This window comes from Mixophyes fleayi, chromosome 5 (genome assembly GCF_038048845.1).
Source record: "Mixophyes fleayi isolate aMixFle1 chromosome 5, aMixFle1.hap1, whole genome shotgun sequence".
Classification (NCBI taxonomy): Eukaryota; Metazoa; Chordata; class Amphibia; order Anura; family Limnodynastidae; genus Mixophyes; species Mixophyes fleayi.
Window position 1 is genome coordinate 231,857,196 of NC_134406.1, and position 26,051 is coordinate 231,883,246.

Genomic DNA, 26,051 nt, shown 5'->3' on the forward strand with positions numbered 1-26,051 from the left:
TGGGTGTTTATGTGCATATAAATGTGCTTATTCCCCTAAAATAATAATGGTGTTATTTGCATGTGAGTGCAATTTGAGGCCCATGAGTGGGACAAACTCTCATTCAGCAAGAAACTCCCTGATGCTCCCAAATCATCACCAGAAAGTTAAAACTTTTGTATCCACATCAGAGGTTGCCATTCTGGGGGTAAATGGATCAAGCTGAGAGTTTTCCGGCGGCTTTGAAAAACCAATCAGATTCTAGCTATAATTTATTTAGTTCATTCTACAAAATGATAGTTTGAATCTGATTGGTTGCTATAGGCAACATCTCCACTTTTCAAACCCGCAGGCAAACTCTCATCTTGATACATTTATCCCCTGATGTGTAGATCCTGAATGAACAGCTCAGGGCACAAAAAAAGGGGCACACTTTTATAAGTGGTCTTCGATGTGGGGAAAAAGGGGTCTACTTTAATCAAAACTTTACCTTGAATTTCTCTGGTTCTGATATAGTCCTGAAACAGAACATACACTACACGACCAAAAGTATGTGGGCACCCAAACATTACATCTATATGTGCTAGTTGAACATCGCATTTCAAAACCATGGGCATTTATATGGACTTGGTCCTCCCTTTGCTGCTATAGCAGCCTCAACTGTTCTGGATAGACTTCCCACTAGATTACAGAAAATGGCTCTGGAGATTCGTACCTATGCAGCATTAGTGAACTTCGGCAATGATGTTGGGCGTTAAGTCCTGGCTCGCATTCGGCGTTCCAGTTGATCCCAAACGTGTTTGATTGGGTTGATGTCAGGACTCTGAGCCGGCCAGTCAAGTTTCTCCACACTAAACTTGTCAAACCATTTTGTGATGGACCTCGGGCATTCTCATGTTGAAACAGGAAAGGTTCTTTCCCACAATGGTGGCAAGTTCAAAGCACACAATTTTCTAGACTGTCATTGTATGTTGTATCAATAAGATTCCCTTCTCCAGAACGAAGGGGACCAGGCCAACCATGAAGAGCAGTCCCAGACTATTATTCCTCATCCACCAAACCAAATAGTTAGCAGTCGGCATTTGGGTAGAAAGAGTTCTCCTGGCATCAGTCAAACCCAGATATGTCCATCAGACTACCAGATGGTGACGTGTGATTTGTCACCCCAGAGAATGTATTTCCACTACTCCAGAGTCCAATGGGGGGAGGGGGGGGGGTGTGCTTTACCCTTCTCCAGTAGATGTTTGGCATTGCCCATGAAGCTCCGGACAAACAGTTATTGGGTTGTATGTTGTTGTTGATTTTATGCAACTTTCAGCAATAGGTATTGATGTAATGACCAAATACACTGATAGGAATTGGTGTCAACATACTTTTGGTCTTGTACTGTGGATATGTTGGCCATGTACTATGTATATGTGTGTATGTATATGTATATATGTGCATGTATATTTATGTATGTGTGTATGTATATGTGTATATATATATATATATATATATATATATATATATATATATATATACACACACACACATTTTTTTTATATATATATATATATATATATATATATATATATATATATATATATATATATATATATACATGTGGGTTTTTTTTTTACTGTAAAGTGTAACTATTTTGTATAAAGCAAACAACATTTTGGGCTTAGTCAACCTTGGCTTTCTTCCCCAGTCTGTCATTCTAATTAGCGGTGTACTATATGCCCCCAGTCAATCTGTCCATTACCTGGTATCGGCCCAAATCTCAAAATGCACATCCTGTACTATTTTCACATGGATAAAAAAATAAAACTTCACAGAGATGTTATATTAAATATAATGTTCAACATCTTAGAATGTATTTAAAATTTATAAGAAATGGTTGTCAAAATAAATAGTGAATTGAAATCTTTTTTTTTTTTACATCCCTTAAATCTTCCTTTATTTAAATGTTTGTGTTTGTAAGCCATGGTTGCTTTGTATAGTGCTTCTATAAAATGGTTTATTCCATTTGTATCCACTCAATGAAGGAGAGACAAAATCCTAGCTTGTGATGGTGGGTGGGTTGGTTTAGGCCGCCATAGTATTTCTTTCTCCTTCTTCAAGAGGAAAACATGAGTCTTGTATAAATGGTTTCTCTTTACATTTTATGTGAGTCACGCAAGGTGCGGAGAAATGCCTTAAAAACGGATGTTAAAGATTAATTCAGATGTTCAGTTTTTTTTTCTTTTTCTCGAAGTATCTTTTTGGCTTTCCCGACCGTTCTGTCTTTTAGAGATATCCAACAAACAGGTTCTGCTTTTCTGTGTATCATAGCTCAAGTCTGAGATTTTGCTAATGGATTGCAGGAATATCAGTGAGGGAAAACATGCCTGCATATGAGGATCATCTCATACAGTGAATTGCTTATTACATTAAGATGTAATACCATGTATGATTTATGTTTTGCCCTTTATATTTACAGGAATAATGTATTTTCATTCCTTTGTGATTTACGTGTGTCGAAGCCAACTGCACTGGATCACTTTTTCATTTGTTAAAAAGTATTCGTTTCCATTTCTCAGTAAAGCTGCTTATATTTTTTTAATTTTACCCTAGTGTTCACAAAATGGCAAATCTGTCAATCTCAGCCAAAGCATTAGTATCTAGTAAGTAATATTAGTAATGCATTAAAATGTATTATCTCCTATGACCAACATTTATAATGTCTCCCTCTTAGAGAGTGCTAAGTTGCATTAGTCTAAATATATTTGAGAATGGATAGATTTAAACATATTAACCACAATTCTGATAAGCAAGCTTCACCTTTATCATTAGACACATAAAACACACTATCAATCTCTGATTGGTGATCGTTAATTAAATTTGTCAATACAAGCTGAGAGAGGCAGCCTGAAGTTGTGGTTTTATTTGACCATGGTGCACATTTGTTCTACTTTCATGCTACTAACAAACTGTAGATCCATAATTGCTAATGCGTATAACTAGTGGATCACTAGCAGTTGTGGTACTACAAGTCTCAGCAAGGGCATGATGGAACTTGCACCATACTTGCTTACTCTCCCTAAATTTCCAGGAGGCTCATGAATTTCAGGGAAGTGTAGGCACCCTCCTGGATACTGATGGAGGCAGGGCTTAATGTATTACTGGACTCAGCCCTCCCTTCTGGGATCTTCCAGAGGGTAGGTTATAAAAGTTGGCAAATAATAAACAAACCTACATTAGTGCAAATGTTTAACTAGCTAATGTAGTGTTATCTTATTAGATAATATTATATTGGAAATGAGGATTATTGTGGATATGAAAGGTAAAAATACAAAATTTGATGTAGGGTCTCGTACATATGGTTGATGTAGGGGCTTGTGCGTATGGTTGATGTAGGGGCTCGTGCGTATGGTTGATGTAGGGGCTCGTGCGTATGGTTGATGTAGGGGCTCGTGCGTATGGTTGATGTAGGGGCTCGTGCGTATGGTTTAAAAACAATGCTGGTTAAAGCATACAAAAAACTCTGTACTTTGCTCTGTCTTTGACAGAACATTAGAAGTGCGTTCATTAACATGTCTCAAAACTTCTCTGCAGTGTACTAAGTGCTCACATAAAACTCCATGGTATTTTATCAAATATTAGTGCTTCAGAACTCTGCAGTTAATGTTGAAATTGAAGCAGAAAAAAAAGTAAACTTGTCAGAGTGGTTGTGTACATGTCTATATATTACCTATATTACTTTTTGAACTATCAGAATCAAAGCATGTGTAATAGGTTTTGGAAACACGCATTAAATGCTGTTGTATGTGTGTACTATGCCCAAGTCAATCTGTATGACAGTTGTAGATGCACCTGCTCAGTAACAACGTTTACCTGAAAATGTAGTTTAAAAGATTGCCACTTATGGACCTTGGCAGAGACTTTCTGGGACATGTGAACCATTTCCATTTTAGGTGTCAGTCTGGATTGTATTCCAGCTGCCTTAAGCATTGTGAGCGAATGCACCACACATGCCCATACAGTACCTCTCTATCCAACTCCTCCCTCTTTTATTATTTTCCTTTGCGAAAAATAGGTGGTTGATGAAAAACAAGTAGCCAAAAAGTAGTATAAATAGATACAATTAACAGTGCTACTCCTGGAGCTGTACCTCCCTATGCATGTGCCAAGTTTGCCTAAAGGTAAATACAGATCTGTTATAAGTCATAACCCTTTTTGTAACACAACTGAGAGATCAACTGCACAAAAATTCCACACATAGTCTAGGCCTAAATATTGCTTAATTACCTAAAGGGAAAATGAACTCTCACATTGTATAGACGAATATTTATTTGTTGTATTTCACCCTGGATTCCTGGCGTCTCTATAATAGTACTTCTGTGTTTTAGATTGCAAGGAGATAATCTGGCTCAGGGAGTAGAGGAGATGCCAAAGGAATGCTCCTCTCCTGAGAAAGCCGCAGCAGACGCAGGCAGTGAGTACAATTCTTTTTCAACTTTTTTTTGTCTTGGCTTCCAGAAATGAAGAGCTCCTAAATAAGAATAACATATGGTATTTAACCAATGAGGAGTCATGCACTGTCACAGAATTAGTTGTTGTCATCCCACTTGTTAAAATATAATAGTGTTGTATTCCCCTTATTTACCCTGTCAGTGAAATTCTCCACCCAGTTGCATGGCATTCACTTTCATTGTATTATTTAGCAACAGTTAAAGCAAAAATCGGACATAAAGCATATGAAAAAAATATATATATTTTTACTTCTGTAAAACTGCATATCTATCTATCTATCTACCTAACTATCCCTCCGTGAGATACCAGAGGGGAGGTGAAGTGTTTGGACAGAAGGGGGCGGGGCATGGCAAATTGCATCATTTTGGTACGAAAGCATCATCTTGTAGGGGGTGGGTCCAAACTGAAACGTTGCACCACTTATTACATCATGGAGACTCCCATCCTGCCCAATCCACTAGGAAGTTGGCAGGATATAGGAGAATGGCCTGCTCTCCCGGGAGTCTGGTAGACCTACCCGGAATTCTGGAGTCTTCCAGATTTTCTGGGAGAGTGGGCAAATATGATCTATCTATTTCCCCTATCTAGCTAATTTATCTAACTGTACATTTCGGGTCATTTCCACTTTGCCTTCCCTCTCTTTCTCCTCCTTTGCAGTCCACTCAATCCATCTCTTCTCCCCCATCCATCTTTGTGTCTCTGTCATTTGCCGCTCCCCTGACCCCATTTATTTTTTTCTTGACAACTTTCAGCCTGGCTTCCCCATTACCTTTCCTCTGACCTCTCCTCCATCATACTAGGCGATATTAACATCCCTGTTGACAATCCCAATGACCCTGCCTCCATCAAAATTCTTGCCCTTTCTTCCTCCTTTCACCTCATACCCCACCCACTATATTGGTCATTCCCATGAACTTGTGTTCTCTCATCAATGTGCTATCTCTGACTTCTCTAACTCTCTGACCACCATCTCCTCTCCTTCACTCTGTCGTCCTCCCCTGTACCCCCCACCTAAATCTACCTTCATTAGGCACAATCTTTATACTCTAGACCAGTGTTTCCCAACCCTAGTCCTCAAGTACCCCTAACAGTGCATGTTTTCCAGGTGACCGGTGATATAATTATACCACCTGTGGATTTTTCAAAATGTGTCAGTCAGTAATGATTACAACTGTGCTCCTTCAAAGAGATATGGAAAACATGCACTGTTAAGGAGTACTTGAGGACTAGGGTTGGAAAACACTGCTCTAGACCCTACCTCATTCTCCTCTTCTCTCAAAACTGTCCTCACCTCTTTCTACAACCTCTCCCTCACCACAGCACTGGATGCTCTTGCACCCATCTCTTCTGTCCACTGTCGCCGCTTGCTAACCCAACCATGGCACTCCAATTTCACCTGCTTTCTTCAGAAGTGCATTTGTGCTGCTCAAAGCCTCTGGAGGGATCTTGCTCCCTGGCCTATTTCCTTGACTGTAGATTGATCCTCTACTCCTAGTTACACCCTCTCCTTGCCAAACATTTCTTTTTTAAGTAGCTATTTTCTTTGCAGTCCTCCAATCCTCTCCGCCTCTTTGCCATGTTCAACTCTCTCCTCTCCCACTCTCCCTCTCTGCTTATTCTCAATTTTTAAGGAGAAATAAGAGACATCAGACTCGACATTGCCTCCTCGCCTCACCCTCCTGCCATCCTCATTGTTCCACCTTCCTCCAACAACCAACTCTGGTGCTTTTTCCGCCCTACCTTGGGTAAAAAGGTCCACTCCATCATTCTAACCTCTCCCCCGTCTACCAGCCACCTGAATTCATTTCCTCTCACCTTCTTTGCTAGTTCTCCCTCACTGCCTGCTCCTACCTTGCACACCTGCTTTTTAATCTGTCACTCTCCACTGACATTGTCCCCTCTTTCTTTAAACATGCCCTTATCTCCCCCATTCTTAAGAAACCCAATCTTGACCCTACCTCTCTCGCTAACTTCCGCCTCATTTCACTTCTTCCCTATGCCTTTAAACTACTTGAGTGGATTGTCTGTAACCTACTCAACTGGCACCTCTCGGAAAACTCCCTCCTTGACCCCTCCAATCTGGCTTCAGCCCCCTCCACTCTACTTAAACTGCCTTGGCCAAAGTTACTATCTACCACCTCTCAGCTAAGTCCAGAGGTCACTTCACCAGGCTTATCTTCCTAGACTTCTCTGTGGCCTTCGACACCGTGGACCACCCCCTCTTGTTGCAGACCACTCTCTCTGTCGGCTTCACTGTACACTACCTCCCTGGGTGATCTTATCTCTTCCTTCGGTCTCCGGTATCAACTTTATGCCGATGACATTCAACTCCCCTTCTCTTTCGTGTATCTGACTGCCTTTCCACCATCTCTTCTTGGATGTCCAGTTTTCTTAAAATCAACATTGCAAAAAATGAACTCATTGTTTTCCCTCCTTTTAAATCTTCACCCCACCTTGAGCTCTCCATCACTGTTGGCAACTCTACCATCTCTTTCCAACTCCACTGCCTAGGTGTCACCCTTTACTCCTCCCTCTCTTTTGCCCCCCACTTTCAAGCTTACCCAGTTCTTTCGCTTCCAACTATGTAACATTGCCCGCATCCGGCCCTTCCAATTTGAGGATGCCATCAAATCCATTATCCATGCCCTCATCATTTCCGTTTTGATTATTGTAACTTTCTCCTCACCGGCCTCCCCCACTCCCACCTCGCCTCCCTTCACTCTATACTCAACACACTGCAAGACTTATCTTCCTTTCACACCACTCTTCCCCTGCCTCCCCTCTTTGCCTTACCTTACACTGGCTCCCTTTCCCCTACAGAATCCATTTTAAACCTCTCACCCTCATCTACAAGGCTCTCTCCCACTCCACTGCCCCTTCTATCTCTAACCTCCTCCCAGTTCACACTCCCACCCGTTCCCTGCATTTTGACCAATGACTATGGCCTCTCCTCCACATTGATCGCCTCATCCCACGCCAGATTTTTAAGATTTCTTCCAGGCTGCCCTCCTCCACTGGAACAGCCTCTCTCACTCTATTCGACTGTCCCCTAATCTGTGCATCTTCAAACGGCCACTTAAAACTCATCTGTTACTTAAAGCCTACCAGCCATCCACCTAACCTTCACCTTGCTTGTTCTCCTTACCTCCCTCTTCCCTGTATGTGGTCCTCATGTGCTTGATCCCCTCCACTGACTCCTCTTGTGCCTATTGTCTGTTTGCCCTCCCTTTAGTGTGTAAATTGTTTTGAGCAGGGCCCTCTTCCATTCTGTCTCTATACCATTTCTTCTGCTTCAACTTCACTTTATTTGCTATACTTGGAGTTATTGGAGTCTTGGTTTTACTTGTTTTTGTTCTGTACTGTTTGTTTATATTTTGTACATAGGTGCAGAAAATCTTGTGGTGCCATATTAATAAATGAGGATAATAATAATAATCAATCTTATCTTTTTTCCTATCTTAACTTCTCTATCTATCCTATCTTACACTATACTATCTTATCGTGCCCTATCTTATCGATCTCATGTCAAGTTGTCTTTTCATGTTAATTTATTCTGCACGGCCCATGCAGTTTGATTTCTCCAGCTGTAATCTTAACTTTAACACAATAATATTCATAATTAATAATAATATATATTTTTTAAAAATTATAGCCTTTCCCACCCCAAATCCTCAGCCAACACCAGTGTCTGACAGGGGGGGATTGATTTTAACTATAACAGGTAGACTATGAGTGTGGGGTCCCTTTGATAAAGTGAAATCAGGGGATGGTTAAGAGAAGAAGGAAGGAGAACAAGATGAAGGCAGACTCAGAAGGGGAGCCAGCTGGACCATCATTGAGGAGGAATGGTCAGCCTCCTGCCCTGACTGGCTGCACACAAAATAGAGTTTGAAACTCAAAATTAGTATTTATGTGACATTTGGATGTCCTAGTGAGCACTTGTGGTTTAATTATCAGGAAGTGGAAGCTATCAGACCACACAGATGCTGCCTAGAAAAGGTTATCCCCCAAAATCTTTCTACAAACAAGGAGGCTTGTGAGAGAACAGGGTTCAGTAACACTGACATAAGCCAATGCTATGAAAACTGAGGCTTGTGCAAACATTCATCTTTCAGCAGGACAGTAATCCAAAACTCAAGGTCATAATTACATTGGAGGGAAATGTCCTAAAATAGCCCAGCCAAAGCCCTGATCTCAATCCAATTGAAAATCTGCAGCCCTATTTGAATATTGGGGTGCACATGTGTCATCTGAAAAACATGAGAAACCTGTAGCAAAGCTGGTGCATACTTATCCCAAAATATCAGAGAACAACATTTGAGTTTAGGATTTGTTTTTCAGTAGAAGTATAAGAATTTGTAGAATATTGTATGTGCACATCTGAGAAATAGAATGTCAGTAACAGAGATGAGCATGTTCTTTCTACTGGTGACATTCTACTGACTTACTGATAACTAACCCACCCTACTGCTCCTTATGTCCCCCATTGCTCCTAAACCACTGCTAGGATGGCAGTGTTGGGATGGGGTGTATTGGAGACCTTTTAGGTTTAATTTATATAAGTAAAGGATAGTAATAATAACAATCCTCCCACACACCAAAATTGGGCCATTGCTTAATCAAATAGTGGGTGTTGTTTATTTAAGAGAGGGAGTGTGTTTACACAGAAATAACTCTTAACTACAGCAAGATATGCATATAAATATATAATATATAGCTTCTACCATCATTATCTATAACCTGTAAGCAGATGCAGCAGATAAGTATGTACTTTGTTATAGAAATTAATTATTAGTTTCACTTCTTCAGGGAGATCCACGATCCTGGGGGTAAGTTTATCAAGCTGTGGGTTTGAAAAAGTGGAGATGTTGCCTATACTTATCTATTTATTTAGTACATTCTACAAAATGACAGCTAGAATCTGATTGGTTGCTATAGGCAACATCTTCACCTTTTCAAAGCCACAGCTTGATAAATTTACCACCAGGTCTTTTTCATTAAAGTCCTAGGATCCTGCATTACAAACAGTGGAGGCATTATTTTCTGCATTATTCATCCTGTATGATGACCCACATAGTGAAAATTCTAAAAAGGATGTCCTATGTGCTCTGAGACAAGCCAATCATTCTGCTGAAGTATATTGTGCAGACTTTTGTAGGTGGACAGTGGACTTCTCTTGGAATGATCCAGCCCTCTGCAGTGAATTCCATGTTTGCCTATCCAAAGTGATAAAGTATGCCCTTTTGCAATACCCTGCATCCGAGACATTAGACACACTTATGAATCTGTCCATCAAGATTGACCACAGACACTGGGAGAGACGTCAAGAGAGGAGGCAACAGGTACCTCCTAAAACTTTTCCGCATTCCACAGCGTTCTTCCGCATTCTTCAAAACCCATGCAATTAGGGTTATTTTGTCCCGCTCTAGAAAAGAGACACCTTCATAAGACTCTAATATTGAGCTTGTACTGTGGTCTTAGTGAGCATTATGCTGCTTCTTGTCCAAACAAAATTTAGATGACTGGAGACCAAAGGACCTAGGAAATGAGAGAGTGGTTCTTCTAGGTCTCAAATCTGAAACTCTGCACAACTCTGTAAGACTTCCAAAAAGTCTGCTTTTTGTTTCCACTGCAATGCACACCTCAGCCATTGTTGATAGTTGGGCCGCAGGTAAATTCCTCGACTATAGTTTGGATAAGACCCTGAAACTACCACTCATTCCTGTACAGAACAGCATTTCTTTGAATGGGGTGGATGATTTACCTGTTCCTCAAAGTCCAATCGAGTTTTCTACTCCTCCAATGACTGAACATTAGGATGTTTCACTCAGAGCAGGTCACTTTTCTACTAATCAATTCAACAAATTTTAACCCATAGTTAGCTAGACACAATCTGGAAATTCATTGTCAAAACTTGGACTCTCATGACTTACCTGCTCCATACCAAAAGATTGCCGATATTTTCGGCAAAGTTCCGCTGACACTCTGCCTCCTCACAGATCTTATGATTATGCCATTGACCTTGTTCCTGGGGCTTTGCTGCCTAAAGCTAGACTGTATTCTTTATCTGCTACGGAAGCCAAGTATATGGATGAATATATAAAAGTAAATCTTGAGAAAGTTTTGTTCTTCCTTCTAAATCTCCAGTTGGATTATTTTTTCTTTTCAAGAAAGAAGGAGGATTATGCCACTGCATCTATTTCTGTGAATGTAATAGAATAACTATAAGGAATCAATATCCATTTCCATTAATTTCTGAACTTTTTGACTAGCTTTGGGGAGCTACCATCTTCACCAAGTTTGATCTTCGAGGGGCCTAAAATTTGATTAGAATATGGAAATGGAAAACAACCTTTAATACCAATTTGGGACATTATACGTACCTGGTAATGCCATTTAGCCTTTGCAACGCTCCTGCAGTGTTCCAAAGCATCATCTGAGATTTCTTTTCACATTTGGTTGTGCTTTATATTAACGGTATCTTGAAGTATTTCGTTAGTCTCACAGAACATCAAGGGCATTTATGTCAAGTCCTTGAATGCCCAGGACCTAATGCATTGTTTGTCAAAAGGGAGAAATATGAATTAGAGGTAAACCAGGGGGTAAATGTATCAAGCTGAGAGTTTTGCGGCGGGTTTGAAAAAGCAATCGGATTCTAGCTATAATTTATTTAGTTCATTCTACAAAATGATAGCTAGAATCTGATTGGTTGCTATAGGCAACATCTCCACTTTTCAAACCCGCCGGAAAACTCTCAGCTTGATACATTTACTCCCAGGTCTCATTTTGGGCTACATCATATCTGCCCACATTTTCTCTATGGATCCCATCAATGTCCAAACCATATTGGATTGGGCTCTCTTCTTTACCAGATTTAACTTTGTGATTACATAAAAAAGTCTTAAAGCTGATGCACTCTCTAGGACTTTCCTGCCTTTTCATGAGAGCATTCCTGATAACTCCAAACCTTCCATCCACAGTAAAACTGGCTACCCTGATTCATGATCTGTCTGAGACTTTGAGACAAAACCAAGGCATGGCTCTACCCACGTCACATTCCCTAAATTTAAGATTCTGTTACTGGTACCCAAACATCCATGGTCTTACATTTCCTTAGATTATGTTGCTGAGCTTCCAGTTTCCAATGGCTTTACTGTTATCTGGGTATTCATTGATAGATTTAACAAGATGGTCCAAGATGCTGTCAGAGAGTTTTTTGGCAAACATCACAGACCATTTAAATTCCGCAATGGGGACCTAATTTGGCTTTCAACAAAAAACATCTGTATTAGTCAAAATAGTGCTAAATTTGGACTTGGGTGTATTGGTCGATATAAGATCAAGAGAATCTACCAAGTCACTATACAGTTGGCTTTGGCTTTATAGTCTGCTTACAGAACTCAAACCTTTAAGAGAACTCCTTCCAAGGCCCCACCTACAGTGCTTGTTGATAGATCTCCTGAGTATACAGTGGAGAAAATATGAAATTCAAGAAGGGTTCAGAATAAAGTACAATATCTGGTCCATTGAAGAGCTATGTACCTGTATAGAGGTCATGGGTGCTTTCTCAAGACCTCTGTGCGGTAAAACTGAGAGCAATTTCCGAGCAAACCCCGCAAGGGGTCTGCTGACCCTTTCTCAAGGGGCAGTACTGTTAGGTTTTCATCTGCTGTGCATTCTGATATCTGGTTTTGTTTCTTATAGTTTGCTGGTTCCTTTCTCCCCTTTAATGTGTCTCCTTGCAATCTGGCTTTGCCATATACATGCTAGTCATATAGCTCTACACAATATCCCCAGGTAAGAACTAAGGTAATTATCATTTGCTCACTCTACAAGGCTTTGCAGAGGTCACTGGACTCTGTGGTATATTCCTACATTGTCCTAAAGACTGTCAAAATCTGCACCAGCATTGCCTCAGAGACTGGGTTATTGTCCTGCATTGCCTCAGAGACTGTGTTATAGTCCTGCATTGCCACAGAGATTGTGTTATAGTTCTGCATTGACTTAAATACTGTGAGATCTGCACCAACATTGCCTCAGAGATTGTTATATTCCGAATTGTCTTTTGGCTTTGATCTTTCCTGCATTACTTCAGAGCCTGTTTTAGAACCTGTCTACTTTTTGATTACTGCCAAATTCAGTGTGCTTGTGGTTTACTGCAATAAACTCCATTTTGTTTTTACTAAACATCACCTTGTAAATCTTGTGATTTCCTTAAAATGTCTGAAGCGTACAGTGCAAAACCCATATGACCAGTATGCACCATATATCTGCTGTTTTTGTTTGTTTTGTTTTTATAGACATAAAATATGGAAAATAAATACAGAAGCTATTATGAGCCCTGTGTTAATATTTCTTATTAATCGGTCACAACAAATGAAAATGAATAGGAAAAAACTGTGTTTTAATGAAAATCAAGTAATGTAAAGTCAGCATTCACATCGTACAAAAAAACACATAAGTTAAAATTTAGTTGGACACAGAATTATTCAAAGATACTATTACTATGTTTTTTAATCTCACTAATGTGATTCACCGGTAAGGACAGATCACCGCTGAAGTCTTTAGGGGCACTGCACAGGAGAATAGTAAATTAGAACACACAATTTTCCTTCTTGCCTGGCTCTACCAGCATCTCTTGATTCCAGTCCTTAATAATCCAGAAAATCCCTGCCGGCCAGCCACTATAATTATGAGTAAATTAGCAAATAGAAGTACATTCCTTAATTTACACCTGTTAGTGAGCCTGCAGCATAAATCACCTAGCTTTAAATTCTGTCCTCAGCCAATGGTTGAGTTCATTCAAATATTCACAATATAATTATGCATACAGCACTTAGATCTTAAACTTTCTCAGCATGTAAAAAATATTTTTACATAAAAACAGGATGTAAAACTGTAGAAAGTTCAGCCAGCACATCCAAAGCAGTTGTTAGTTAGATATCTATATACTGACAATGAACAGCAACACTTGCTCAATCTTTTTTTCTGTTTGGTGGACACTGCTTCTTTTCACAGGTATGTGCCGCAAAATGCTGGTATTTAATAAATTGGGCAGTTTAAACCTTCAAATTCAACGTAAAACCAGAATCTTACCGTTACAGATGTATCGCTTCAATCATTGTGTCCACTGACATTTCAGTATAAAATCATTACGCGTTATACTAATGCCTGAATGTATTTACACATCTGCTGAAAAGATGACTATAAAATAGCACCCACTACAAAAGCCTTAATTTAAACTCCATGCTACCTGGTACTGAACCAGATCCGACGTTATTGTTTAACATACATACACATTATTTGTAGCTTTCAGCTTTCCAAATAGCAGTGAATATCTTCTCAGATTTCATAACATAGATATGATTTAATATACGTATCATAATGTTTCTTATATACCCTTAAAATAACAATAGACATTATTTTAGTGTGTGAAAAACACATTATATTGCTATACGTACACACATCGCTATTATTGGCTTTCAACTCAGGTAATATTAGATGTAGCGGGACCTGTTATATGGTTCAAGGCATATCTCTTGCTGTTTTATATGTTTTCTTTTTTTGTACAGACATAAAACATGGAGAAAAAATACAGACGGTCCGTCATTTAAGTTTTTCAGTATGTATAGGAGGAACCCAAAAATTAAAATAAGTAACTGTGTATGGGGAGTGTGCGGTGATGGGGAAGGGGGGAAGGTAGGGGGGAAACTACAAGTAGGAACATGAAAAAGGCCACTAAATTGAGATGTAATAGCTGCCCTGGTTCTGCACGAAAGGGGTTTAGACTTTATGATTTAAGTGTCTTTACCTCTGGAGATGGTTATGGGTGGTCTTGCCCTCCTTTAAAAAACCTTTAAAGTACAAACTAATCTAAATTAATTTTCTTTATTGTGTATATAATATACAATTGTTTCCATGCGTGTGATGGACCATGTAAAATTATTAAGGGATAAGACCGAGGGATTCAGATTGGTTTCACTTCTTGACAATTAGGCATTTTGCCGCAGCCAGAATGTGACATACCAACGTCATTGAGTAGCTGCGAAGATTCTGAAGCTGGTAGCCTAAATACAAGGGTCCATGTGGATAGGAACTCCAGCATCAAATTAAAGGTATTGTGTACCTTGTCCTACAACAGATGTCAAGTCCACTATATACGATACAGGGTTTCCCTGCGGTCACAGTTCCTCCACCAAACATCCTACATAGATCCTACTTCATACATCTCTGCTTATCATCCTGGACCTCTCTGCAACCTTTGACACAGTGGACCACCCTCTCCTACTGCGCACCCTTCACACCATTGACCTTTCTAACATTGTCCTATCTTGGCTCACCTCCTACCTCTCCAACCACTTTCTGTCTCCGTTTCTACCTCGGCTTGTCCTCCCATCCCTGGCTTTCCTTAGGAGTACAGAGAATATGTATTCATTCACATACATCCTGCCCCATTTGAGATCACACTCTAAATTCTCTACCCCCCCCCACCCCCTCACACACACACACACACACATATACACATTTTGTCAGAAGTAACCTACCAGTATGTTTTTGGACTGTGAGAGGACACAAAGGCAAACAGGGCCTTGGTTGGACTCACACATGATCCCAGCTTGGTGAGGCTGCAATGCTTAACCATTGTTCTACCAGTATACTTTTTGGGTGTCCTCATTCTATCCATTGTTTTAGATTCTCTTGCTTTTAGATATTGCATTCATATACTACACCATTCTGTTTTATGACATCTGACCCGTACTGGCAACATTGTAGCCATTTACCGAAAGCTTTTGGATGTGTATTTACAGTGGAAATTCAGGGAATGTCTGAATTGGGCATTTTACCGTCAAATATGAAATTTCAATAATTGGGTTTAGATTAACTTTTTTATAGCCAGTGCTTATGGCAATATTTTGTGTTCATATTGAATTTCTATTCCTTCCAGTCCTCAAGAGTCAATTCTTACCACCACCATTGTATGGTATGTAGGTTTTGGCTTGGATTAATAACACTTAAGCATTTGGGTTAGCAATCATAACAGGAAAAGATTTAGAAATATGATTTAGAAATATGTTGCTCCTTAGTTAATAATAATGTCAATGTAGTAAAGAAAAAATAACGTTAGAAACTCGCAATAAGAATAAAACCTTTTTTTCACAGCTGTGTTTCACATGCAAGTCAAGAATTCCCATATAAAAATACTCGCACAATCTGAACAATTATTATTATTATTATCTTTTATTTATAAGGTACCTGTGAATGTTCTGATGCTCAGTGCTCCAACATATTATAATGAATGCAAATATGCATATAATTTAGAATTCCTGTGTAGCCCATGTATGTTCCTGATAGAGATGGGCGGGTCCGGTTCTCCGAGAACCGAACCCACCCGAACTTTGGGTATCCGAGTACCGAGCTGAGCAGCTCGGTACTCTCCCGCCCATTCCGAATCCAAATCAAGGCCGAACGTCATTGTGACGTCGTCGGATCTCGGGGCTCGGTTCTCGCGATACTTCAACTTTATAAATACACGCCTCCACAGCAATCCATCGCCATTTGACAGAGGGAGAGAGCAGGGTGTAGTCATAGGCTAATTAGAGCAGGGACAGAGAATACAATATTGTTCTTGCAATTGCTCTAACCAAAATCGCTAGTGCAGAGAGGAGGATAGAGGTTTATTATTTTTTCTTCATATTTGGCACTCCCCAGCGCTTTTGGGGTGTCCCCCATAATTGTGCATAAATATTTCTGGCTGTCAAAAGTCATATCTGTCAGCAGTATCTACTAAATAATTTTTAGCACTCCTCAGTGCTTTTGGGGTGTCCTCCCTAATTGTGCATTAATATTTCTGGCTGTCAAAAGTCATATCTGTCAGCAGTATCTACTAAATAATTTTTAGCACTCCTCAGTGCTTTTGGGGTGTCCTCCCTAATTGTGCATTAATATTTCTGGCTGTCAAAAGTCATATCTGTCAGCAGTATCTACTAAATAATTTTTAGCACTCCTCAGTGCTTTTGGGGTGTCCTCCCTAATTGTGCATTAATATTTCTGGCTGTCAAAAGTCATATCTGTCAGCAGTATCTACTAAATAATTTGTAGCACTCCTCAGTGCTTTTGGGGTGTCCTCCCTAATTGTGCATTAATATTTCTGGCTGTCAAAAGTCATATCTGTCAGCAGTATCTACTAAATAATTTTTAGCACTCCTCAGTGCTTTTGGGGTGTCCTCCCTAATTGTGCATTAATATTTCTGGCTGTCAAAAGTCATATCTGTCAGCAGTATCTACTAAATAATTTTTAGCACTCCTCAGTGCTTTTGGGGTGTCCTCCCTAATTGTGCATTAATATTTCTGGCTGTCAAAAGTCATATCTGTCAGCAGTATCTACCAAATAATTTTTAGCACTCCTCAGTGCTTTTGGGGTGTCCTCCCTAATTGTGCATTAATATTTCTGGCTGTCAAAAGTCATATCTGTCAGCAGTATCTACTAAATAATTTTTAGCACTCCTCAGTGCTTTTGGGGTGTCCTCCCTAATTGTGCATTAATATTTCTGGCTGTCAAAAGTCATATCTGTCAGCAGTATCTACTAAATAATTTTTAGCACTCCCCAGTGGTTTGCGCTCAGAATGGATTCAAAGCAGTCCACATATGATCTGAATGAGCAACCAGGTTCTGTCACCAGTCCTGATGTTAGTGTTCCCAGTACGTCATCTGGCCAAGGCGATGTCAAACAACAGAGTGTTTCCAAATTAGTGCAAAAAACAAAAAACAAAAAAAAATTTACTGTATTGAAGCGAAAAAGAAGTGTAACTGAGCAAAAGTTAAGTGACTATAAAAAAAAAATTGCAGGCATGCCATTCTACACACGCAGTGGCAAAGAGAGAATGAGGCCTTCACCTTTGGGTATTAGTGGCAGATCCCAAAAAGTTACCCAGCCTACAATTGGTGCACAACTACTGTTACGCGTCAAAGCCGAGCTGCAAGATAACAGTGAGGCATTACAGGAGAATATTTGCTCTGATTCACAAATGACAACAATCCCTGGAGAGTCCATCCAACAGTGGGATGTCTAATCGTGAGCATTCTGCTAATGTGTGCCTTAATAGCCCGAGTGTAGCCGGTGATACCCAAATTGAGGATGCCACTTTGGAATTAGAAGAGGATGAGGGGGAGATTTGTGTAGGCGACGAGGGCGCTAATGATGATGTTGATGACTATGATGCAGACAGATACCAAATTGCCTTTCTCAATTTCTATTTATATTCTAGATTATATAACGGCTGAATAGTTTTCTATTTTACTCCTAGTGGAGAGAGGATCTGATGCAGACAGATACCAAACTGCCTTTGTCCATTTCAATTTATATTGTACAGTATATAACGGCTGAATTTATTAGTATTTTATACAAGTGGAGGGGGGCCTAGAGAGACAGAATCCAAACTGGCTTTCTCCATGTCAATTAATATTGTACAGTCTATAATGGCTGAATTTTTTGTTTTTTTAAAAAAGTGGAGGGGGGCCTATAGAGACAGAAAGCAAACTGTCTTTTTCCATTTCTTTACATATTTAACTATAAGTGTAGGGTGTAATATACATCCAAAGACGATGGCTGCATTGCCAATATGCATAGATGGAGATGAAGACAATCTGTTTTGTGTGTAGAATAAATGAAGGCCTACCAACGAAGAATTAAACAGTTTTTTTGGATGATTTATTACCTCAACAATTAGATTACTTATCTCTAAAACAGTTGGAGCACTAAATTGGGTTATTTTAGGCACAAAAACATGTATTTTCCAACAAAATAGCAAAACAAAACCAAACAAAACCAAAACCAAAACCAAAACACGCAATGGCGGTTTTGCAAAACCAAAACCAAAACACGACGGTAATCCAGATCCAAAACCGAATCCAAAACCAAAACACGGGGGTCAGTGACCATCTCTAGTTCCTGAACACTAATTGGAAAAAGACGTAAAAGTAAACCTTACTTGTAAATATGGTATATGTTATGTTCAAGGCTCATGCTACCATTAGGTGAACATAGGCACATGCCTAGTGTGCCAGTGGTTAGGAGGAGTTTAAAACACTGGATGAGACATAATGTCATTCATCCAGTATTTTGAGTGGCCCAACAGCGCCGCCACATGGAGCGCCAGCTGATGACATGAAGGAGAAGCAGCCAGTAGCTGCTTACATGTGAAGCTTCGAGCTGCTGCTCTTTGATGTCAGTGTTATGCTGAAGTGTGGCGCTTGGTTATGATGTCACAGCCAAGCACCACATTACCAGTCTGAAGAGCAGAAGTGTTCGCCCCCACCTCCCCCTGCTGAAGTAAGCATCAGCGGGTATGGGGGCGCCACTTCTGAATATGTCTGTCAATAAGATAATTAGGCGCTAGTAATAAGACATTGTCAGAATGAAAACTTCTCATGTGCTGTATCAATGTAAAACGGACATTGTACTTGTGACTTCTGATGGACCCAGATTAGCAGTATTAGTGGGAATAGGTTTATTTAACTGTTCTACTGTATTTCACATTAAAAAGCTAACATGGTGGCTTTTGGGGACCATGCATTCTTTATGTCACATAGTGTCCTGGCTTTAAGTTAATTATGGGAAGTTCAGGTAATGTTTACTGTTTTTGTGCTCCGCTAACATATGACCTGCTTACATTGATGGCCAGAGAGAGCCAATATGCAATATATCTGCACTGGAATTGTTCCCAATTGAAAATAAGGAGTCTTTTTATCAAATAGGAAAAAGTTATAAATCCATGAATGACACTGGAACTGGAAGCCTGGACTTTATGGACACAACGCAGCGTTAAGCATATTACCGTTAATACGGTAATATTAACACTGATTTCTGCTCGCGGCTCAGGAAGCCGTGAGAAAAAAAGTCAGCATTGAAATGACCGTACTAATGGTAATTAAGTGCACTATTACCATATAACAGTAATAATACGCCATATTCAATTGGTCGCGTTACTTACTGTCAAAAGTAACGCGGCCAATTGAATATGCCCTTATGAATAAAGCATTTTTTCTGGTGGTAACCCCTGGAAATCACCAATCTGAGATTGAGATAGCGATAGGAGTACAGCAGTGGTACTTAGACTGCCACTGTTCATGTTAAATAGTCAGACAGACACGGCAATAACTAACGGAAAGCTATCACCGGCAGGGAAGGATTCACAAATTTATCCTTTTTTGCTGGATTTCATAATTTTTCCTTTTTGATAAATAGACCTTAATATTTAGGGGTCTATCTTTGAAAGAAGCATGTGATTCAGGACTCACCATTTTAGATTTCTGTTAGAGATCTTGCGTTATCACCCAGGAACATAAAATTCTAACTATTAAGATATGTATATTGCCCAATAATAGTGTAAAAGTGTTTTTTTGTTTGTAGGGGAAAAAAACGTAATTAAGCCTTTTTTAGACTTGTAGAGGTCAGCAACTGCTGTCTGAAACATTTGCAAGATTTTTTATTTAGTCAAATTAAGAGAATATGCCTGAATGGACACATATCATCACTTGCAGACGTCTATGACTGTGCTGTGAGACCTGTTCATCAAGGGGGAAGAAGAAATCAAATGCCTTCAGGGGAAAGGAAAACGTTTATCGGGGAGATTTCAGCTGCGCATATCGTCAAATTAATTATATTCTATTTGTAAAATACTCAAATACTCTACAAATTATAAAATGATACATAGTACAGCATACAATGCAGCAAATATTAAATATATTTAAATATATATATATATATATATATATATATATATATATATATATATTACATTATATTATAATAAAAAGGAGCAAAGCAAATCCTATGCAGTACAAGACATGGAGGTAAATGTATCAATCTCCGGTTTTGTCAACTCGCGGGAGTTCGGCGAGATGACAGCTAAAATGTAAAGCGGCGCTGCCTTGTAAAGGAAAGTTTCATTGAAATGAAGGGAAGTTTCCCTTTACAAGGCAGCGCCGCTTTAAATTTAAGCTGTCATCTCGCCGAACTCCCGCGAGTTGACAAAACCGGAGATTGATACATTTACCCCCATGGTATTATGTTAGCTGGTGAGTTCTCCTTTATGAATGTGTATAGCTAGAATAGGTCTTGGTAAGTGTTTCCAAGAGCAGCTCAATTTATTTTCCTTTTAATAACCAAATAGCTCTCTAGTCATTCCTCCATTCCCTGACATTAGTCAATTATATCAGTTAACCACAAACTTTAAATAAGCACGACATAAAGCAAATTTAAACATGCCCTGTTACATAGAAATGATACATCCAGTGTTTATTTGTAAATGGAATACTGATGCTGATCACTTGATAAGTCTAAAGATAACTTCAAGAAGAAGACGACAGATGATAGACTGTCATTTAAACTACAAGCTGAACTCCTGCTACCTTAAATATCCTACAGGCATCAATTATTTTACAACAATATTGGGCTTAACCACTGGTAATTCTTGGCACTACATATCAGCCTTTTTGTTTTCATCATGATCAAATAAGATACACTGCTTCAGTCCATTAAGACATCACTCATCAAAATATGTTCATTGGCAGACAAGATACAAAACATATTACCTGTGTAATTCAAAACCTGCTCTTAAACCTAGTTATATACTTTTGGCAAGAAACATAGAGGTTTACATATTTCAGGAGATTAATTATTCCAAAGTAATTACATGAACGTGAAACTATTTTTTTTTTCTGTTTCCCTGGACCAGATTCATTGCCTGGAGCAGAAACATTAATGGAAGATGATGAAGAATTCGAAAGTGCATCTCAAGTGACAGGACCTGTAAGTAAATGAAATTGACATGAATGACTATATGAGAAATGCATTCGAATGACACAGGAAATTTGGATACAGAATGACAGGGAATATGTTGCTGTTGTCAGGACGTCACATTCTCTGCAGAAAATTGTGGATTACACTATTATTACACTGAAGATTTGCAATTAATGCAATAATCTGTAAATTGTAGGAATTATAATATTACTTGTATATTACTTGTAAGATTTTGATGAAGCCAGTGAACTGTTTTTTTTTGGGGATAGAAAACCCAGTGTTGATATTTCCTATTGTATAAATAATAATGAAAAAAGATGGACATGCTATGGTACCGGTGGTCCACCGGTATGTCCACCTATGTTGCTTAGTTATTATGACATGTACTCTCTTTTTTCATAAAGCAACATGTATGGTGGCAATAATAAAACTAGCTAGAAGCACAAAATAATATATATATATATTTATATTATTTATTATATATATATATATATATATATATATATTAGATATTTTATATGTATATATTATATATTTTTTATATATATATATATATATATATATACAAGTTAACCCGTGCATGATACTCATGCATTCTAGTCAAATCACGCTACTTAAGGTCTTAAAAAGGTTCTTGTCATGCATTTGGGCCTAGCCCAGGCCTCCTCAGGGGAAGAGCGTTACTTCCCGACGCAAGCGCCCTTTTTAATGTGTGTTCATGAGGTAAAATTACCTCACGAAAATGAGTTTGACCCCTCAACTCGTAAATTTAGCCTTTACTACCCCTCCCACGGGGGGAAGGGGGGATGATGGAAGTTAACTGACTTCACTATTCTAATTTTTTTGTCAAATAATGTCAGTATACCAAATTTCAGGTCAATTGGATGAGCCCTTTCTGAGAAAATAGTTTTTTCCACACACACACACACACTAACACACACCGCTAGGCTTTTACTTTTATAATATTAGATAATGCTAAGAATTTAGTAGGTCAGTGTATAACTCCGCCCAGCAGGTGGCGCTGCAGCTTGTTTTTTTTTCCCACACACAGACTAACACAAGCCACTAGGCTTATATATATTCGATATATATATTATATTTTATATATATATATATATATATATATATATATATATTATAATATATTGGTGTGTAGACACAGTCTAACAATCTTAAGTAATGCCTGCAACACAGTAAGTCGGCATGTTCAAAATCAACTTTCAGACACCATGGGTAGATATTTATATTTAGTGTTCATATTTGGTAGACTAAGCAAATCTTAGAGATGGCTTCTTTATCATTGTATGGCAAAAACTGGAATCCTTGTAAAGTAAGGGCTGAAAGTCACAGTTGTGAATGTTTTCATGTGTGATAACTTGAAAACTGACATAAAATTATCACGTTGTAGTTATTGGTATTTAACTTCTTTCAGCGTTTATGGTCCTTTGATGTCTTGAAAAAGAAATCTGAGCTTATGTGCCGATTCATGACAAGTGACCTTGTATAATGTGCTAATGATATCCTAGGTAGTGCCCTACACTGTGTAATTGGCATTTACTTTGGATGGATGTGTTTGTCTTGGCTGGACATGTACTTTACGTACAGAAGACACTGATTGTGGGAACGACCACTTATAAGAAAGTGTTCAGTTGAATAGTTCAGCAGGGTGAGCGGGTAAAGCTAGAGCAGGAATTGGTGATTAGATCTCTGGGGATTTTCTCATGGCACTCTGTGACCTTCAACAACTCACTTTCCTTCCGCTGTGCCTCCTGCAATTAAACTTTGTGCTAGAACCAACATAACCAAGTAGAACATCCACTGCCTTGATGTTATTGTTGAACATTGTTATCGCTTATTTCCGTAATTACCCAATTAGAAGCATGCAACATTCACTATGAATTGTTGTGTAGAAATTGGAACCAAATGTTTAGCAGCGCGCTGCTGGAGTTTTTGTTTTTAAATTATACTAATTTTTTTCCTGTGATGGTGCTATTGTAGCTTCAAAGCGGCTCATTCAGTGCTGCTCTTTCCTCAGACAGACGTTTTGAACTCCACAGTGGTGTAATAAATATATTTGTTGACTAATTTTTTTTTTTTCCTGCTGATCTTGGCACATTATCAGATATGCTGAGAAAGTGAAAGGAATGAGCAAGATGGTCATCGATGTTGTGTTTGGATGTCATTCCGGCGTACGTCAAATCTTGATTGAGCTATAGCCTATTACCCAACAAAATTATAATGCTTCAAGAGCTTCAGTACTTATTGGACTGTGTATCAGGTCTCCAGTTCTTTGACATACCAGTGTCTGAAGACAGTCTGTTGGTCACCAAACCTGAGTAGACCTAGCGTCATTATTGGCTCACGCCAAATTTTAAATTATAATGAATTCTTATAGACCGTTTCTCTACCGTCTATTAAACTAAATTTGTTTCTGTATAAAAGACAACACATGTAGTTACGCCATTCGCACCATTCCCAGGTCACTATCTCATGAGAATCTCTTCTATTACATAGTGCTTTTTATATTCTGCAATTGTACATACTTGACAGGTATTGCAACTTTTTCGGTGTATTTGTTCATTGTACATATTAAAAAGCAGGCACTTTTTTTTATTATTACCGATCAAGATTTTAGTTGACAGCCATAATACTGCAACTTATTAAGACATTACTCCTGCTGGTAGTTTATAACATAGGTGAGTTTATACACACATTTCCTTTTTCCTTAATTGATGATAAACATTCTGCATTACCTTCAGTGTTCCAGCACAAGCAATTCAAGTGCTATGAACGACGGCAGCTTTCCTAGCTATAAAAGTGTTAGTGTTGAAAGCACACCAGTATGACACCACCTTTACAGTTGTGGTGTTATGTTTTTGTCCGCTATCAGTGTAGTAATACTGATACATGATAATGATAGTAAATTCTTGAATTCAAGCACTATAATGGTTTTTGCTTTAAATATTGTCTTTGATGATGATGGCAGGATGACATTCCATCCAGTGTTTTTGCAGTCTGTGGGTGAAGATATAATGCACAGAGTTGACATAATGAAATGTGACATTTTAATCTCAGGAATGCAGATGTACGAGGTGAGACATATGAGCCCACTTAAGTGTCACAGCTTAAGCATGGGAACATTGCAAATATAGTGTTTTTCTTTTAAATCTAAGAAAACAACTTTTTCTCTTTTTCTTTTTTAGTGGTAAGTGTAGAGCAGACGGAGGCTTACATTAGTTGTGAAAAGAGAAAATATACAAAAAGTGAATGTGCCTTGTGGGCTCGTGCACATGTATGCACTGGGAACATGTGTAAAATGCATGAAAATTCATTAGTGATGGTCTATAATGTATATTCCATGCACTTGTTATTGGTGGTAGGGCATCCTGAGTTATACATTTTTAACCCCAACATTTAAAATATTACCACATAATAGCTGGAATAAGCCCATATGCTACCAGGGGCGCACGCAGGATTTAAAAAAATAAAAAAATAAAAAAACCCCAGAGAGAGCATGCGCAGCAGCTCCGTTTTCGGCAGCACTCTACTATACAGCAGCCTCAGCGCTGTCAAAGAAGCGTCCGCAGCGGTGCTGTATTGAAAGTGCATTAACAGAGGATGGGCATGAACAAGCCCTATATGTTACAAGACTTGGGATAGAGCTTATAAATATTGATATTTATTAGTGAACAAAACCATTGGCAAATGATTGAGGAGTGTTTTACACGGCTGAATCCTATCTCTCAAGTAACGTTAATGTCAATGGAAATATATTTTATAATAAAGACTCAGGGAGGCACAGGGCTAGTAGCATATAAAAGTTTTAAATGCTGTATAAACAAAATTATTGTTGTTGTTGTTATTATTATTATTATTATTATTATTATTATTTGTTGTTGTTTTGTTGCTTGTTTTCTGTGCCAGTTACCTATTTATATAACAAAAATAACAGATTTAAGGGGAGATTCAGTTGTCGACCATATGCCACATAGTGCTTTCGGAACAGTCCATGATAGTGCGCGCCATTGAGGTGTCCAGAAAAGTCAGCGATGTTCCAGGTAAGGTAGTACTCGGGTCATCATCATCATTTATTTATATAGTGCCACTAATTCCGCAGCGCTGTACAGAGAACTCATTCACATCAGTCCCTGCCCCATTGGAGCTTACAGTCTTCTGCAGTAGCCATCTTTAAACAGGATGCACAGCATAACATTTAAATTTTTTCCATCAGTAAGCTAAATCTTTGGGTCCTTGATTAGTTTCCGGGTTTGGATCCCATCCGGAGTGTGTGTAAGTTATGTAGCAAATAGGAATTTAGATTGGTTTCTTCAGGAAATTAATTCATAATGCAGGTAGAACAAAGTACCTATAGTCTTTGTTTCCAATGTTTTTTTTTTTTAATAAACTATTAAATTACAGACATAAGAAGCTGGCAACAGCTCATAGCAAAGCAGCTGCAAGAGCAGGTATTCATTGGATGATCTTTTATGTTGGACTAAGATATTATGTTATCTTTCTATACTAATAACTATTGCACATCTTTGAATATATGAATTACCTTACATCTTTTTCTGAATGAATGTGCGAGTGATTTAATGGAGACAGATTCTCTGTGTATAGTAATATTTAGTGTATTCCTGAAATTTGTAAACTGTGCTTTCATATGTTGTCACTTTGTGTTTTTTTTTAGATTTGTTAATATTATAATGTTGTGCTAATAATATATGTTGTTACTATAATTAATGCCAAATTGCACCTGGGCTCCTAGACGCC

At 38.6% G+C, this 26,051-nt stretch overlaps 1 protein-coding gene across 1 annotated transcript in view; it reads left to right on the plus strand.

Moving 5' to 3' along the window:
* Positions 1 to 26,051, plus strand: part of C5H8orf34 (chromosome 5 C8orf34 homolog) — a 215,644-nt gene that overhangs the window by 125,386 nt on the left and 64,207 nt on the right. Inside the window, exons 9-10 of the mRNA XM_075213619.1 lie at positions 4,353 to 4,438; positions 21,214 to 21,287. Of these exons, the coding sequence (XP_075069720.1) occupies positions 4,353 to 4,438; positions 21,214 to 21,287 (160 nt within the window). The remainder of the gene's footprint in view (positions 1 to 4,352; positions 4,439 to 21,213; positions 21,288 to 26,051) is intronic.